Source organism: Equus caballus, chromosome X (genome assembly GCF_041296265.1).
Source record: "Equus caballus isolate H_3958 breed thoroughbred chromosome X, TB-T2T, whole genome shotgun sequence".
NCBI classification, from domain to species: domain Eukaryota; kingdom Metazoa; phylum Chordata; class Mammalia; order Perissodactyla; family Equidae; genus Equus; species Equus caballus.
In genome coordinates, this window is record NC_091715.1 from 128,097,836 (window position 1) to 128,115,319 (window position 17,484).

Sequence of the window (17,484 nt, forward strand, 5' to 3'; positions counted from 1 at the left end):
TACTGATTGTGCACTGTCCTGAGTGCTGTACCATATATACACACATGTATCATCTTTAATCCCCACAACAATCCTGTTAATATCCTCATTTTACTGAGACGACAAGAGAGGCTCAGGGAGTCTGATCGGCACAAAGTCATCTACGGGAGGAAGACATTTCCTCTTCCTTCTCTGGGTTTGTCTGGCCGGAGAACAAATTAAATTCACATGAGACAGAATAGCAGGAGAAAATTAAACAAAGCTTTATGAGGACCATGGCCTGGGGCCTTGAAAGGGCACTGAAGAAGTGGGGTGCACAGAGTGGTTATATACCCCCAAACAGGATATTTCACCTATGATTGAAATGTCCCTCCCACAATAGTCACAAAATTGCCCTGTCGGCACAGAGCTCGATGGACACAGCAGGTAGTGGGTCTGCTATCCCGGAAGGCGTAGCAGGAGGCAAGTCTATTGTCTCAAGCTGGGTGGTCACAGGTGAGCACAGCAATCAGTTCCTAGCCTAAAGAAAGATGCTTAATCCTTAAGGAAATGCCAATGTTGGGAGGGGGAGGGAAGTTGCACCTTTATCTCAAGGGCCTTTGTTCTTGCCTTAGTAAATGTTTTAAAGCAGATATACAATGCGTGCTCAACCGCCACAGTCACGCCCTTTTGGAAAAAATAGCAAAGTCAGGCCGAATTAGGTTTACACCAAATGGCTTCCTCATGTACTCCAGCACATCCCATTGCTTGCCATTTCTATTTGTCAATGTATAGATGGGAGAGGCTCAGGCAAGCCGAGCAACTCCCCAAAATGGCCGAAACCACCACCCCAAACATTATATCCAGCTAAAAGACAAAGGAGGATGTTGGGGGTGGGGGGAGTCTGTTACAGGAGGTTACCAAACAAGCACAGTAAACAGGAATAAGATTATTATGCAAATTTAAGTCCTTGCCTTCTGCATTAAGAGTTTCTAGGGATAAGGTCATCCCCCATTCTTCCTGGTAGAGAGGGAGATATCTTTACAGATGGAGAGTTCATTTACAATGTAAATGTCTCTTACAAAGGGTAAGTAAATTCTACTTTTCAGTTGCTTTCCTGTCTGCAAAGGAACCAGCTTCAAATAATCATCATGCCAGAGATATATCTTGGCGTGGCCAAGACCAGTCCCCCACAGTCACAAAAGCATTTAAGTGTTCCTTTGTACGTGATCTCGCCGACTCTAGGGCTCTAGGTCTCAACTTGTACAACCAGTTAAAGATTTTTGTTAGAAATGGGCCACGAGTCAGGAAAATGGAAGCCGCCAGGCACTCGGAGGTCTTGGGAAGGGGACCCCGGCTGAGAGGAACCACGTGGTAACCGGAACCTGAAGAGCAAGCCCCCAGTTTAGGGCCACTACGAGACAATGCGGGCAGCGAGAGTTGAGGGGATTGGGGAGCCACCTGGATGGGAGGCAGAGGGAAAGACGGGATACAGGCTGCGCAGAAGGAGTCTCCGCTGCTTCCGGAACAAAATTCCCACAGCCACCTCGGGATCGGTAACCGTGCGAGCGTCAGCTGAGGCGCGCGTGGGGGCGGGGCCGCGGGGCGGGGGCGAAGCCTGCGTCGCCCGCGCGCGGCGGCGGCGGCGCGCGTGGGGGCGGAGCCTCGGGGGGCGGGGGCGGAGCCTGCGTCGCCTGGCTCCGAGCGCCGCAGCGGCTGAGGACGCTCGCTTGAAGCGCCCGGTTTTCCCGCGCTGTGCCGCCTCCTGCTGCGCGCCGCTTCCTCTTCCTCAGACGGTCTTCGGCCCGCCGCCGGCTCCGTTATGGCGACCCTGAGCCCCAGTGTCGTGGTGAGCAGCTTGGCCCGCGGCAGCGGCGGCGGCAGCCAGTCCCTGAGGCGCGGGCCCGCACTGCGGGGGGCGGCGCGGGGCGGGGGCGACCGCAGCGTCCCGGGGTGGGCTTTACCCCGTCGCCCCGGGGCGGCCAGGGGGGTGGACTTGCGAGGGCTGGGGTGGGTGTGGCCCCAGAGAGCCCCGGGAAAGAGGGCTGCGTGTGGGGAGAGAGGGTGGCAATGGCGTTTTGGTTGACATGTGCCGCCTGCCAGCGTGCTGGGGGGAGGGGCCGCGGGCCGGTTCGGGAAGGATCGGCGGGGAGGGTGGCGACTTCCCCGTGGAGGCCGTGCTCTGTCCGTGCGCGGTGGCGGTGGCGCCGCCGTGGAGGCCCTGGCACGGAGGCCGTGCGGGCGCGGGCGGCTTCCTCTGGCCCCGCAGACGTGAGGAGGCGTCTGCGTGGGAACGCGCATCGCCTCGCTGAACCCTCGCGGCGGCCTCGGGGGCCGGAGCCGTGCCCACCTTTTTAGACCCCACGAAAATAGTGAAACGCTCTTAGGTCATTGGTCCACGGCTCGCCAGGCCTCAAATTCAGATGCGCTGGAGTCTGGACCCGGGGCTCTTTGCTGCTGCAAGGGACAAAAACATGCGAATATGGTCCTTATCCTCAAGGGCATTGGTACCGTAATCAGCCTTTCCTATTCTGTCTCTAACCACATTGGTTCCTTTTCTCGTTTCTCGAACAAGCCGAGCTGCCCCCCTCTCCCCTACTTTTTGATCGTGCTTGCTGAAATAGCCAACCCCGCTCCCGACGGTTAGATGCCTTAGCCTGCGTTGTTATTATTACTGTTGTTGTTTTAGCAGTTACCTGATTACCTGTTGATTCTCTCTCCCACTAAAAGAAACTTTGTGAGGGCAGGAATCACCACTGTAACTCCAGTGCGTGGCATGTAAGAAATTCTCAATAATGGTTTGTTGGATGAACCACTTGAGCCCTTAAAAGGGAAGGATTCTATGTCATATTAGACTTTGTGACTTAAGGTAAAGAGCAGGAGTCTAGCCTGGAATCCTACTTGTTTGGGCTATTTACTAGCTGTGTGGCTTTGGGTTACTTACTTCACCTTTCTGGGCTTTAGTGTCCTTATGTATAAGTGAAGTGCTACCTACCTCTTGGTGTTATTGAAAGGGATTATAAGATGGCCAATGTGAAGAAACAACTTTTGCGTGGTCCCTGACTGGGAATAGGAATAATAGCTATCATTGTGTTTATCTACGTAGTCCTATTTACTCCTCAAAACAGCCCTGTAACAGTACTATGATTATTACTGTTTTGCTAAGGAAGAATCTTTGAAGCCTCAGAGAAGTTAAGTGACTTAACCTTTTAACATGCCCATGCCACACAGTTATTAAGAGGGAGCTCAGACTCAAGAGCCAAGAGACTTAGGGCTGGCCCGGTGGCGCAGTAGTTAAGTGCGCACGTTCCGCTTCGCCGTCCTGGGGTTCGCTGCTTCGGATCCCGGGTGCAGACATGGCACTGCTTGGCACACCATGCTGTGGTGGCATCTCACCTATAAAGTAGAGGAAGATGGGCACGGATGTTAGCTCAGGGCCAGGCTTCCTCAGCAAAAAGAGGAGGATTGGCAGCAGTTAGCTCAGGGCTAATCTTCCTCGAAGAAAAAAGAAAAAAAGAGCCCATACACTTAAATGTTATGCTAATAGTAGGTACTCAAAAAATGGTGGGGGATGTTGTTTTTAATCAGTTGCTGAAGAAGTTAGATGCTTTTAGCTTTGGGGTATGATGCCTGCCCCAGCATACAGTGAATTATTATTGCTAGAACTGGCTGTTAGTTTTGCTTGAACATCAAGATATTCATTGTAATTTTGGTTTGCAAATTTCTGTTCCTTTTTTTTTATTTCCTTCCTATAAATTGTCTGCATGTTAGAGATAACAAACATTTAAATAGTGCTTACTATGTGCTGGTTACTATTCTAAGCCCTTTACATACTTTAACTAGTTTGATATTTATTTAAAAATGTATGTGGCTCAGAGAGGTTAAGTAACTTGCCCAAGGTCACCCAGCAGTGCTAGGATTTGAATCTAAGTTATCTGGCTCCAGAGTCTGCTCTTAACCTCTCCACTTTTAAGTTAGTAGTGACAATGGTAGATATTTATTTAGTACTTACTGTGTCTTTGGCATCGAACCAAATATTTTGCAGACATTATATATATATAATGTAAACATCCTGAAGTTACATAATAGGTACCCCATGAGATAGGTAAACACTGGTATGACCTTGGAGGCACAGATTGGTGAAGTAACTTGCCCAACATCACTCAGAGGAAATTGGCCTGCAGATCTACCTGATAGAACCCATGCTGCTTGTAACTGTCATTAAACTGCCAGGGTAAACTTGGACACACTTGGACTAAGAACAAGCTTCTAGATTTTTGCAAATTAATGTGAAACATCAAATATGCATTATATGGATATAATATCTTCTAAATTTCAGGATGGTGGTGCTAGAAATGTCATCTTGTACTAACTGAGCTTAAATCTTGCCCTGCCAATAATTTTCACAGAATTGATAAAATAGTGCATTTTCTTTGTCCACAACTCTATCATTGTTATCAACAGAGTCTAGACCGACATCAGTCAGTGTAGACCAAAGTTATTCTTCGTAACCACCGAGAAATGGAGTAGTTCAGTTTGGGGGTTTCATTCTGAGAGTTGAGTAATGTGACACGCATACTGTAGATCCACCTTAATTCTTTTCTGTCTGTTGTTTCTGTCTGCGTATTGCAGAAAGTCGGTAGGCAGGCAGTGGGGGGAAAAACCCAAAAGAGCCAACCAGATCAGCAGAGAAAGAGGGTCTTGGAGTTTTCTCTAGTTCATTAGGCAGTAACTGAGCCGTGTCGTTTTTTAACTGGGCCCCCTGTGTGAAGAGATGCTAACGATGCACTAGTATATTCTTCTTCCTTTCATAATTATATATTGTGTGGATTCAGTAAGATTTAAATGCTATAAAAGTGTCAACCACCATCATTTATATCAACATTGAGACTCGATTGTTATTTTCCTGCCAGCGGCTACCAAAGTACTAACATTTAGAATAATTTGCCACTAATAAGAATTCAAACAAACACTTCAAATTGCTGTGGGACTACTATCTTCAACGCTGTGTTTCTGATAATTGATAGGTATGTATTTTTTTGTCCAGAACGGATGTGTTTATCATCCCACTGTGCACACTAATAAAAGAAAAGATCATAGTGTTGGGTAAATTCATGTCCTTGCATATATAGTAGTTATGGGCCCACTTACCTAGGAGCAGCTAATAATTTATCCCTGGGTTGAATAGTCAAGAATGCTGGTTTTAATTCTTGTCACCTTTAGATTCTTGTAAACCTTTTAATTCTTTAGCCCTTAGAAGGGAGGGCAGGCAAGTTATATGTGTAATTTATTTGTAAGACTGATAGAGATTGAAAGATAAACATACTAGTAGCCTAAATTATTTTCACATTTAGGAGTATGTGCATGAGTAATTCATAATTTTGGTTTTATGATGCCCTGAGTTATCACAAATTATCCCAAGGGGATGGCATAGTATCTGCTTTGGTGCTTTTTGAAAATTTTAAGATATCTGAATATAAAAGGTAAAAAATATGCCACCTAACAATTTCTGTCCATTCTAGAAGCTTGCAATTGTTGTTGGTTACTAGGAATAAAATAAAATATAATTTATCTATTAGTGTATGTCTTCACAAAGCTTGCATTTTAAGACTCGCTTCCTCACTTCTATTTAGTCTTGTTTGGACCCATGAACGTGGTTGTTTTTTGACCACAAAGAGACTTAAACAGTTCTAGTCATAGATGGTGAATAATTTCCTTGTTTACTGTAATTTTAGATAATATATCTTTGTAATTAGAAATTTTGTGTAAACCACAAAAATTTTAATATATGAAAACCATTATTATATATGTGACACACATAATTATTAAGAATTTGAGATCCTAGTTTTACTGGAAAGTAAAATTTTGGTAATTTATGATAGCAAAAGTATTTACTGATTCTAGACAAAAGGCAGATATTAATGTTACATTTTTCAATAATCTTTCATATTAATAAAAGTACCTGTGTAGATTTTATTATTAACAAGTATGTTACAGGTAGGTTAGAATTTGAGAGCTGTGTTCTAAAGCTCTGAGGAGATGCAGTCAGATTTCTAAACTGTGTGGGTAAATGGTAAGTAACTCAGAGCTAGTAATGATCTATCCTTTGATTTCCATTTCAGCCAGAAATGGCCATAGTGGGAAAGGTCGATCTGGAGACAAACTATATTTTGATTTATTTACCATTTCTGGCCCTTCCAGAGCTCCTCTCAAATATTTTGAGGTTGGGCCCTCCCCAAAGCCATCCAGGACCTTCTTTGTGATCTTCTCCAACCATTAAATGTTAAGTTTTTGTTATGGGCTGAGTGTTTGTTGCTCTCCTCCTACCCCCATTCATATGTTGAAGCCCTAACCCCCTAGTGTGGTGGTATTTGGAGATGGGGCCTCTGGGAGGTTTTAGGATTAGATAAGGTCGTGAGGTTGGGGCCCTGATCTTTTAAGAAGAAGACACCAGAGAGCTCCCTCCCCGCTCCAACCCTCACCACGCACATAGATAGCTAGGAGAAAGTGGCTGCCTACAAGCCAAGAGAAGCAGCCTCAGAATGAAATCTACCTTACCGGCACCTTGATTTTGGACTTGCCAGTCTTAGAACTGTGAGAAATAAATTACTGTTGTTTAAGCCACCCAGTCTATGGTATTTTGTTATGGCAGCCTGAGCTGACTAATACAGTCCTTTTAGAAGGTGTTGGTAATAACCACATGCTTAGACGTGTGACACCAATTCACAAATAATAAAACATGTGATTTACATTTGTACAGAAAGTTGGGCACTGCTATCGCCTGGTTGATTTAGAAAGCTGTGCTACTGCAGTGTCAGAGACATGCCAATCTGGACACTTCACTCAGTTTTCAACCTAGGCAATACAATATAATGACTACTTTAAGCTTGGTATTTCTCTAGGAGGGAGTCATTGGTGCTGGGTGACCTTGGGTTCCAGGTTTATCTTTAGTGCGTATATAAGTCTTCTTGATAATCACAAGTTTTGGGCTTGTCAAATTAGGTTCGGGTACAAATTACAGGCTTTATTGTGCTGTGTAGTTAGTTGTATATATGTATGTCTTTTTCACTAGATTATAAGCTCTTTGAGAGCTCTAAATTTATAATCATCTTTGTATCTCCCTGCAAAATCTGTTGTACAGGGCCTTAATCAAGGCGGATGCTGAATGCGTTTTTATGTAATTGAATATATTCAGTACTTTTCTATCAAAGCAGTCGCTGAATTGCTGACTAAGCCATATCAGGTGGGATTAATACCAGATATTAACCAATATCAGATGGGGCAAATAAAGGATAATAAGATTAAAGACCACCAAGTATATTTCTGTCAGCTCTTGTAGAGATTGAGGTTACTGGGCCTGTTTCATATGAAGCTTTGGTATTTGGGATGATTAAAAACAAGTTCCTGTTTATAGAATTATGTCTTATTTTATGTTATTTCTTATCAGTGATCCAGGCACAAGTGAGGCTACTGAATGAGAGTTTGCCCTCTTAAACTCCTGTAATGCTTTACCTGGATCTTTTTCATAGCAGTTTAACACAGTGTCTTATGGTTATTCATGTACATGTCGTGTGTTCTACACTGTAAACTCCTTGAGGATAGCTGTGTCACATTTCTCTAATCCTCTCTAGTATGTGCAACATAGTAGATACTCAAGTGTTAGTAATAAGAATACAGGTTCTGAATGAGGTCCTCACCATTTTCAAATTAGTATTCTAATATTTGATCATTAAATATGAGTTTAAAAGACTTCGAGTTTTCATTAAATGTAAAATTAGGAAAAGTTGATGTTGATGTCTTGTCATCATTTAAATAAATTACTTCTTATTTAACTTTATATTGTGGAAACATCCACAAGTAGGTATAATAGTATAATGAACTCTCATGTACTCATTGCCCAGTTCTGACAACTATCTATCCATGGCCAATCATATTTCTTAAACTAGGACCCCCCCATAAATATATCCCATTTATTTATAGTGAGTTATAACAAAGTTGAGAATTCATGCCTAGAGTACCTCAAGCAATGAAAGTTTTATGAGTTCTTGTTTTTGCCTTTTGGGAAGAGTTATATTAACATGTTTGTTATTCTTGAAATAAATCAACCCTTTGACATTAAATGTGATATATAAATCTAATAGTATTGATTGAAAATAAAATTTTTTGAATTGGAAATTAATTTGTTGTGTTGACAGAGATAGAATTCCTATTTTGGGGTACATTCCTGCTTGTCTGTCTGTATTAGACTCCGTGTCTGGGATGAACTCCGGGCAGAATTCATATTAGCTTTGATTGAGACGAACAAGACTCTTGAAGATCTTAGGCTGCGTGCAAAACCTGTAGGCCAGAATTGAGTCTTTTTCACAGAAGCAGTAGTCTTCACAAGTATTCTGTATTTCAAAGAGTTCCAGGTGGGTCCTGGTTTATGCTTGTGGCAGAAGCAGTGAGTAAGTGGGAGGAAGGGTGAGTAAGCTTTGGGGAAGCCGTTTTGGTGCTCTGGGTCTTAATTTTAAAGCACTATGAAATGGTGCATTTTCGTTCTTGTCAAGGCATAGCAAATATGTTCTGATGAGCCTGACATGAAGGTTTCCCCTCTTATCTTACAGGATCTAGCAAGTCTATCTTCTTATCCCAAAACTTGAACTAAATTTCAGTTTATAAAATTTATAAAAGTAATACCTGCTTATTATAAAGTACTCTTGAAATGCTCCCGTAGGTCACACAAATGTTCCATTTCCCTTTTTTTTGTAGTAAACGTGTTCTGAAGTGAGCATGATGTAAATGTTGAGGAGATACATTAGCACTTCATCTTAGAGGATCTAGCATAATCTTTTTTCCCAAAAATAAAATTTTTTCCTCTCTATGAAAGCAGTACGTATTTGCTTAAAAACAAATCAATATTGACTTCTGACTGCCCTCAGACCGGCTGCAGGGAGTGCCTGTACACTGCATGCGACTGAACCCCCGTGCCTGTGGCTGTGTCCTGGTCCACCCACTTAATTGCCGCCAGCCTCCTGGCCATGTGCACAGATACTACCAGAATGACGTGGCAATACTTAAAATTCCACCAAAATCTAGAGAGCTCAAAACAGAGCTTTTGAGACTGAGAGACATTATGAACCTCAAATTTCTCAGAATATAATTATGAATTCTGTGAATAATATTATAAATTCCAAATGGGTGTTTTTTAAATGTGCTGAAAGCCAAGCTACTTGTCTTTAAGTACCTAATACAGTGCTGACTGAAAGAGGAGGTGCTCAGTAGATATTAACCGATACATTGAGATTGAAGTGTGGTTTGACCAATATTCTTGAAAACTGCCAAAGCTCCTATCATCAGCTTCTTGAATGTGATTTGGAGGGTATTTAGTCTTGAGTATCATATGAGATATTGTAATTCTGGTTTATTTTTTTGAATAAGATTTAAATATAATGGTGAATGGGAATTGTGAATCAACTATAATTTAAAAAAGTGAAGTTGACAATAAAAAAACAAGTCAGTATTAAGCATGGAAAGTAGCAAGTCCCCACTTCTTGTAGTTGACCATTGTTTTATATGTATATTTCTCCACATCCACCCATCCTTCCTCCTTTCCCTCCTTCCTTCCTTTCTTCCTTTCCTCTGTCCCTCCTTCCTTTTCTTCCTTTTATTTCTTTGTATGACAGTTTTTATTGGTAGATTTTGTTTTAACATATCTTTTCAAATGTCCCCATACTTTTTATATGTATGTATAAAAACACATACTACCAAAAGTAATTTATAAGAAAGACTATTGAATTTGTTAAAAAGCAATATATACTCACTGAAGAAAATTTGGAATATGGTATAAAGAACTCAATAAAATCACTGTAACTCCCGGGGCTGGCCCCGTGGTCGAGTGGTTAAGTTCACGCACTCCGCTGCAGGCGGCCCAGTGTTTCGTCGGTTCGAATCCTGGGTGCGGACATGGCACTGCTCATCAAACCACGCTGAGACAGCATCCCACATACCACAACTAGAAGGACCCACAAGGAAGAATATACAACTATGTAGTGGGGGGCTTTGGGGAGAAAAAGGAAAAAATAAAATCTTTAAAAAAAAAATCACTATAACTCCCCTCCCCAAGATAATAGTTTTTATGGTTTTGTTATATTTTTTCTTTGTGTATAGATACATATATAATATTTATAAAACTGTAATCATAGTACATTTTACCACCACAGGTACCATCAGGTATCATCAGTGTTACTAAATATTTTGTGTGCCAGGGACTGGGCATACTAAGACAATATGTAGTCATACTCAAACAATCTGGGTTTTTCTACTGTGAAGGTACCTCATGACTTGATTATAACAATCTCAGACTTCTAGGAGTTTGAGTATTTAAGAAATCACTTAGCTTTTTTTGGAGTTTTTTTTCCCTTGCTGTGAGATGAGAGAGGCTATTTGGATTTGGGGTGGGAAAGAGCAGTTTTTCTTGTTCAGTGTGATACTTTAACTTATTAGACTACAGTGTATTAAAAATGTTTTTTTACTAAGTTTTCAAATGTACTCAAAAATGGAGAGAATAGTACAATGGATCTCCCCATATATTCGTCACTCGTGTTTAAAATATTATCAAGATTTTGACACATTTGTCTTGGCTCTAAAGTTTTTCTTCTCTTAGCTGAGCTGAAGGAAATTTCACGTCATTTTATTTCTACAATCTTAACTGTTCATCTCTAAGTCATGGTTGCTTTTTTATATAACTGTAGTGCATTATTATACCTATCAAAGTTACAGAAAGTTCTTGATATCACATACCTAAATTTCTCTGATAAGCTAAGCTTTTTTAACATCTAAATCCAATCAAGTGTTTGTATCCTGTAATGCTCTCACTGAAACAGCTGTATTTCTTTTTCAGATTAGTGACGATGAACCAGGTTATGACCTAGATTTATTTTGTATACCTAATCATTATGCTGAGGATTTGGAAAAGGTGTTTATTCCTCATGGAGTAATTATGGACAGGTTAGTAAGATCTTAAATTGAAGTTTTTGTTTTTTTCTTATATTGAAGTGTCAGCAACTGTTTTAAGTAGTTGATATTTGAACATAAACTAGGTCAGCTTGTCAGATAATAGATGCTTTCTGTTTTAAAAGGCCTCTTTACAAAAAAGGAGGGAAGGCTTACTGGTTACCCAGAGTAAGGCATGGTATACTAGAAATCTGTAAGGAGTAGAATAAAGTAAACCTTGAAGGGAGAAAGGAAGAATGAATCCAGTCACCAAGTCTTTGATTTCTCAACCCTGAACAGGTAATGGGCTAGGGCTGAATCACATGATGACGAGGTCACATTTTGAGTGTTATGCATGTCTAGCTTGAAAATTTCCCCTTAAGTGAATTTCAGTGAAAAACCTTACTTGGTATTTAAATACTTGCATTGTGTGTCTGACTATTTTGTTTTTGAATTTAAAATTGTAATATCAGTACGGGTGTGTTGTAAAATATTGTAACTAGAGGCTGTAAATGAGAAGAGTAAAGTTCTCTCAGCCGCCTGTGCACATTTCCTCCCTTAACACTGGCTGTGCACATATACTGTATGCAAATATACATACATATTTTAACACATGGGTATGTACTATCATATAGGTCTAAAATTTATTGGACTTTTTTTTTCTGTTAATACATCCAGAGCTATCCCATATATTTTAAAAGTTGTACAGTATTCCACTTTCTGGCTGTATTATAATTGATTTAACCAGTCCCCTATTGGTGGACACACAAGATTTCTCTATTGTTTTGCCTTTACAGACCATACTAGAAGGGAGTATCCTTTTATACACATTTGAGCACTTGCTCAACTTTATCCATGTGGAAATTCTGGGTCAAGGAGAAGGTGTTTATTGAATGTTTTGATACTGTAAAATTATCCTCCAAAAAGTTATATTAATTTATATTCCTAATGGTGTATGAGAGTGTTCTTGTCCTCACAATCTCTTCTAATAATTATATATTATCAGAGAAATTTTATTTAATCAGAATTTGCCAGCCTGATAGGTGAAAATGGTATCTTATTTTAATTTACATTTTTAAAGTTTATGATAGATGTTATAGGTACACTGGTTTTTAAATTTTTAGTTTTACTTTATGAAGCAAGGATATACTTCATGGGGGCAAAGGATGTGTTTTGTGGAAGTTTAATGCTTAAGGGATATTTGTTACAAAGTTTAAATGTATTTCTATTATATAAATTCATTTCTATTAAATTCCTGATTTTATTTCTGTAGGACTGAACGGCTTGCTCGAGATGTGATGAAGGAGATGGGAGGCCATCACATTGTAGCACTCTGTGTGCTCAAGGGGGGCTATAAATTCTTTGCTGACCTGCTGGATTATATCAAAGTGTTGAACAGAAATAGTGATAGATCCATTCCTATGACTGTAGATTTTATCAGACTGAAGAGCTACTGTGTAAGTATATTTAATACGTGTTTTTAAAAAACCATGGCAACTGTAGGTTTCCTTGTATGTTTTTGAAATTCTGCAAACTATACTTACATGTTTATTTCACTTAGTTACAGTGAGATTTTTTAATATATTCACTAGTACTTTATATCCAAGTGAAATCCAAGTGAATATGGAGGCTGTGTACTTATTTTAAAGATTTTTGGATTTTTTTAAACCCATTGTAAGAATTGCTGTGGGGACTTGGGGGATACTTTTTTGACTATATACATGCTGGTTGCAGATAATCCTGTCTGGAGCTGGATTGGTTTGCGGGAGAGTCGTAAGTTGTTCGGAGCTAAGTCTGATTAATAAGGTGGTCAACAATTGTTTTCTACAAAGCACATATGGAGTGAGAGCATTGGCACATTGCAGAAACCGCTTTTGATTCACGGTCACTCTGCCTGTGTTGCACAGTCTCAAATGCTTCAGAATAGTGACACAATAAGCAATATTGATGCTGTGGGATGAACCAAGATCAGTGTGATCTTTCACGTGAATTTCCACATGTGAATCATCCACAATTTCTTTGATCATGTAAACTTTTGATTTTTATTACTTCAAAGTATTGCTTTGTTTCTAGTACATGTTGGCATTGTAGTTCCCATGAGTTACTGTTTTCCTTAAAAGTGAGATTTCTCCCAGCTACTTCAAAGATTAGAATAAATGTCCAGTCTTTGCTGTTTCATGAATCAGTATCGTAGTGCATCTTTGTAGAAACTTGGCTTATGTTTACATTTTTGTTGAGAATAAGACCGTTTAACTACATTTAACTTTCAACCTTTATTCTCTCATTTATTTGATCCACGTCTTTGACCTCTTCCACATTTTCATCAGTCCTGTGGGTGACTGGACAAACATTTAAGTATTATCATAGACATTTTCCCAACCTGTTAAAACCCTTTGTGCTCATACATCATCACATTACTTCATACTACTTATCAGCTCCTTCTAACTTGCTAAAGTCTTGCTTGAATTCAAGACCTGTTTAAATGCAAAATTTTAATTTTTACTCGATAGAAGTTTATTTATTTATTTTGCTGGTTTACACTAAGATTTAATTCTTCTCAGTATAGCTGCTAGTGGTATAGTTGCCCAGCCTTTAACATATCGTTGCTTGGAGTCAAAACATGTACTTACAGTCCACAGTATGGTTTTTCTTTCTGATCTTCTTAAGCACACCCCGATACATGGATGCATAAAAATCAGTCTCATTGGGGCCGCCCCGTGGCCGAGTGGTTAAGTTCACGTGCTCTGCTTCAGCGGCCCAGGGTTTCGCCAGTTCGGATCATGGGCGTGGACATGGCACCACTCATCAGGCCATGCTGAGGTGGTGTCCCACAGGACACAACTAGAAGGACCCACAACTAAAAAATATACAACTATGTACCAGGGGGTTTTGGGGAGAAAAAAGGAAAAATAAAATCTTAAAAAAAAAAATTCAGTCTTGTTACTTCATGACTTATACATCATTCCTTTGGGGGTTTGTGCAGCATGTTCTTTCCTTGAAAAAGAAACTTACAAAAAATAGAGGGTAGGGGCCGGCCCGGTGGCGCAGCAGTTAAGTTCGCACGTTCCGCTTCTCAGCGGCCCGAGGTTCGCTGGTTCAGATCCCGGGTGCGGACATGGCACTGCTTGGCAGCCATGCTGTGGTAGGTGTCCCACGTATAAACTAGAGGAAGATGGGCACGGATGTTAGCTCAGAGCCAGGCTTCCTCAGCAAAAAGAGGAGGACTGGCAGTAGTTAGCTCAGGGCTAATCTTCCTCAAAAAAAAAAAAAATAGAGGGTATTTTAACTTTAATATTTTCTTTTTAAAAGTATTTTATAGTTATAAGAGCAATTAGAAGCAATAGAAACACTTTGACATTTTAATTCCATTTTCTACTTTTAGTTTTTTTCCTATTAGTTTTAGGTCTTAGAGGATTATTAAGCTGAACTCTTGAACTGATAAAAAGTGTGAAATCTTAAATATAAGCAAAGCGAATTTTTAGGTTAATTTTCACAGAGAGAAAAATAATATTCTATTTTATGTTAAATTCTGTGTAGATTTACTACTAAACAATCGAAATTAAGAAAACCATCCATATACTTTCTGTTGATTTGAAGTAACATTTCTACCCTATTTAATAATTCATCAGCTTGTCATGGAAGATATTCACATGTGCATATGAAAAACCAGGCAACTTAATTTGATAAAATTATAAGATGGAAATTTTAAATCTTTTGCAGCATCAGTAACGTTGATATTAGTATAGTTTTATATGCTGATCTTGACCAGTTTGAAATAGTGAATTAAACATTGACTGATGTGTACTAATCCTAAAGAAATGCTTCATGAACTATTAAATGTTCCTGGAATATATAAAGAAACAACAGTGTCAATGCATCCTGCTTGTTTTTCTTCAAAACAAAAATTGTATTTTTCTGATTAAAAAAATACGTTATTTTAAAAATCATACAACCACAGAAAATTGTAAAGGAATAAGTCACCCTAAATTCCACTACCACTTTTATTTCTAATATTTTAAAGAATTTTCTCTCTGTGTATACACACACACATGTTATAGTTTAGATAGTCTTTAATTAGAGTAGTTAGGCAGGGTTTTATTTGCTTAGTGCCTAGATAGGAAATTGCGGATTCCAAATACCATATTTGGAATACCAAATCTAAGATACCACTGATTTTAAGACTTACCACTGCTGTTTGCGCTGTTAAAAATGAAGACACTGTCAGTTATAGTTGCAAGTTGCCATCAATTGTAATATGTCTATGTCAGAGATTAAAATATGCACGTGCATCTTAGAACAATGAAATGTAGTACTATATAGTCAATGACCTTTTCTATCCCTAAGGCTCTGTCATATTCAGAAAAATGAAACAGTTAATAAATATGCAAATGTATTTCTCTATTGTGAGTTTAATTTTTTTTTTACTGAAATAGATTAATAAAAAAAATGACGAAGCCTCAGGAGGAAAAGTTGTCAGACAAGTAAATTTTTTGTGGGAGTATTTTTGTGTGGACCTTAAGCAAAGGGAAAATTAGCCTGATTTGTGGTATGTTCAAACTAGATTGCTTACATTAAAATGAAATTGTTCTTAGGATTTGGAATCTTACAGAAAACATTTTTGAGATTATGAATTATCTCCATGTACATTTGAAAACAATGAGGTGTAGAGGGATGAAGTGACTTGTAGATCATACAGGTCTTTGATTTGAACCCAAGCCTTTAACTTTGTGCAGAACTTAAGAGTCTTATTTGGGAAAACTTAACTGAATTGTGTCCTCTAATAATGGGCTTCCTCTTATTTCTTCATTCTCTACTAGTCAGAAGTTTTGTATGCAACCAATTAATTTTGCCAATTATGGGATTTTTCCTCAATTGTGGTTAGGGTTCATAAAGCTATAACTTTCAGTCTTGATCTTGGAAGTCGCTTGATTAGGCCATCTGTTTAATATATCAAACATGCAAATTATTTTATAGTAATTTGTAAAGAGATGGCTGAGTGAACTTGTTAAAGAAAAATGCAGAAAATATTGGAGTAGTTTCTTCAAGTGTCTCTTCTATAAGAAGAGGTCTTTAGCTTTCAGTAACCTTTTTCTGTATGTATTTAGTCAATTGCTTTGAAGTATACTTTTTTCTCTAGAACAGTTGAAGTTAAATGTAAGTGTACCACTTTGATGTTGACACTAGATAGTCTAAAGCTTATCTTCTATTTATCTATTTTTATATACATAAAGGAAGTGAGTGATTTATGCCTTTCTCCTGCTTATTGAATTGAGACTGTAGATATGGGTGGGAGAAAGAATTTGTTCAGTTTAAATTGGCAGGCATGGGGATGTGTACTATCCGTGTGGCATAAGGAAACTGTAACAGAGCTAGGGTCAAAAGTATACTTCTTAGCCCTTTCCTGTGGATTTTCACTTTGATGTAGTCCTTGTCATGCAACTGAGCTTTTATATAAGCACCCTGCTTCTTAAAACATAAAGGTCATGTTTAAGTATGGTCCCATGAAACTACAAATTTTGTTAAAAAAAATTAAGGAAATTGATTAATTCACTCAGCAAACACATACTTATCTGTTGTATGCAAAGTACTATCTTAGGCCATGAAAAATAATTCTGTTGAACATGTTTATTTTATCAGATCCTAGTCCTAAACCAGACATGGAATAAGAAGCATGAATATAGGATGCATTAACTTCTGAAGGTTTGGACACAGTGTACTTGAAAATACCAGATATTAGATGGTAGCACCTAACTCTTCAATCTTTTCTCTTACTATGTTGTGCTAAATGGAATCTTTGATTTGCTTAGAGCAGTGCTCACCAGTAGTACTTTCTGCAGTGATGGAAACGTTCCATGTTTGTGCAGTCTAATACAGAGCCACTAGTCCCATGTGCCTGTTGAGCACTTGGAATATGTCTTATGTAACAGAGGAGCTGAATCCTTAATTTTATTTAATTTTAAGTAATTGCCACATGTGCTTAGTGGCTACTGTATTGGTAGTGCAGGATTGGATCATCTATAAGGGCCCTACTTTATCAGCATCATTTCTTTTTTAACTGATAATTGCTTTTTTTTTTAAAAGCAGCATGTTCTTTTGAAAGAACCCGTACAATACAGGTAAATAAATTAACTTAGTACCTGGATGCATATCCTTCCAGACTTATTTTTTCCTGTGTATATTTTTAGAAAATTGGATATCATCCATTTTTCATCTGAGGTGCACTCTGCCTTTAAAAGTATGTGGTTTTCATATTCTCACTTTTGTTGATATTTGATCACGGTACAGGAAAACAGTTAAAGGACAGAGGATGGTTGAGATTATGATATGATGAGGAAACATTATTGAATATGGTGGTCTTGGGCCTAGCTGGATGTAGAGGGAATGACTGTTTCACAATAACTCCCTTCTAGGGTCCTGAAAGAATGTTGTGAAGTTCACTGCAAAAAAGCAAGCTGTGGGGGCCAGCCTGGTGGCATAGCGGTTAAGTTCCCACGTTCTTCTTGGCGGCCCAGGGTTTGGATCCCGGGTGCGGACATGGCACCGCTTGGCAAA

At 39.2% G+C, this 17,484-nt stretch overlaps 1 protein-coding gene across 1 annotated transcript in view; it reads left to right on the forward strand.

Moving 5' to 3' along the window:
- The first annotated feature begins 1,560 nt into the window (after positions 1–1,560).
- The window catches only part of HPRT1 (hypoxanthine phosphoribosyltransferase 1), a 33,533-nt gene continuing 17,609 nt past the window's right edge, over positions 1,561–17,484 (forward strand). Inside the window, exons 1-3 of the mRNA XM_023634464.2 lie at positions 1,561–1,807; positions 10,841–10,947; positions 12,206–12,389. Of these exons, the coding sequence (XP_023490232.1) occupies positions 1,781–1,807; positions 10,841–10,947; positions 12,206–12,389 (318 nt within the window). The 5' untranslated portion in view covers positions 1,561–1,780. The remainder of the gene's footprint in view (positions 1,808–10,840; positions 10,948–12,205; positions 12,390–17,484) is intronic.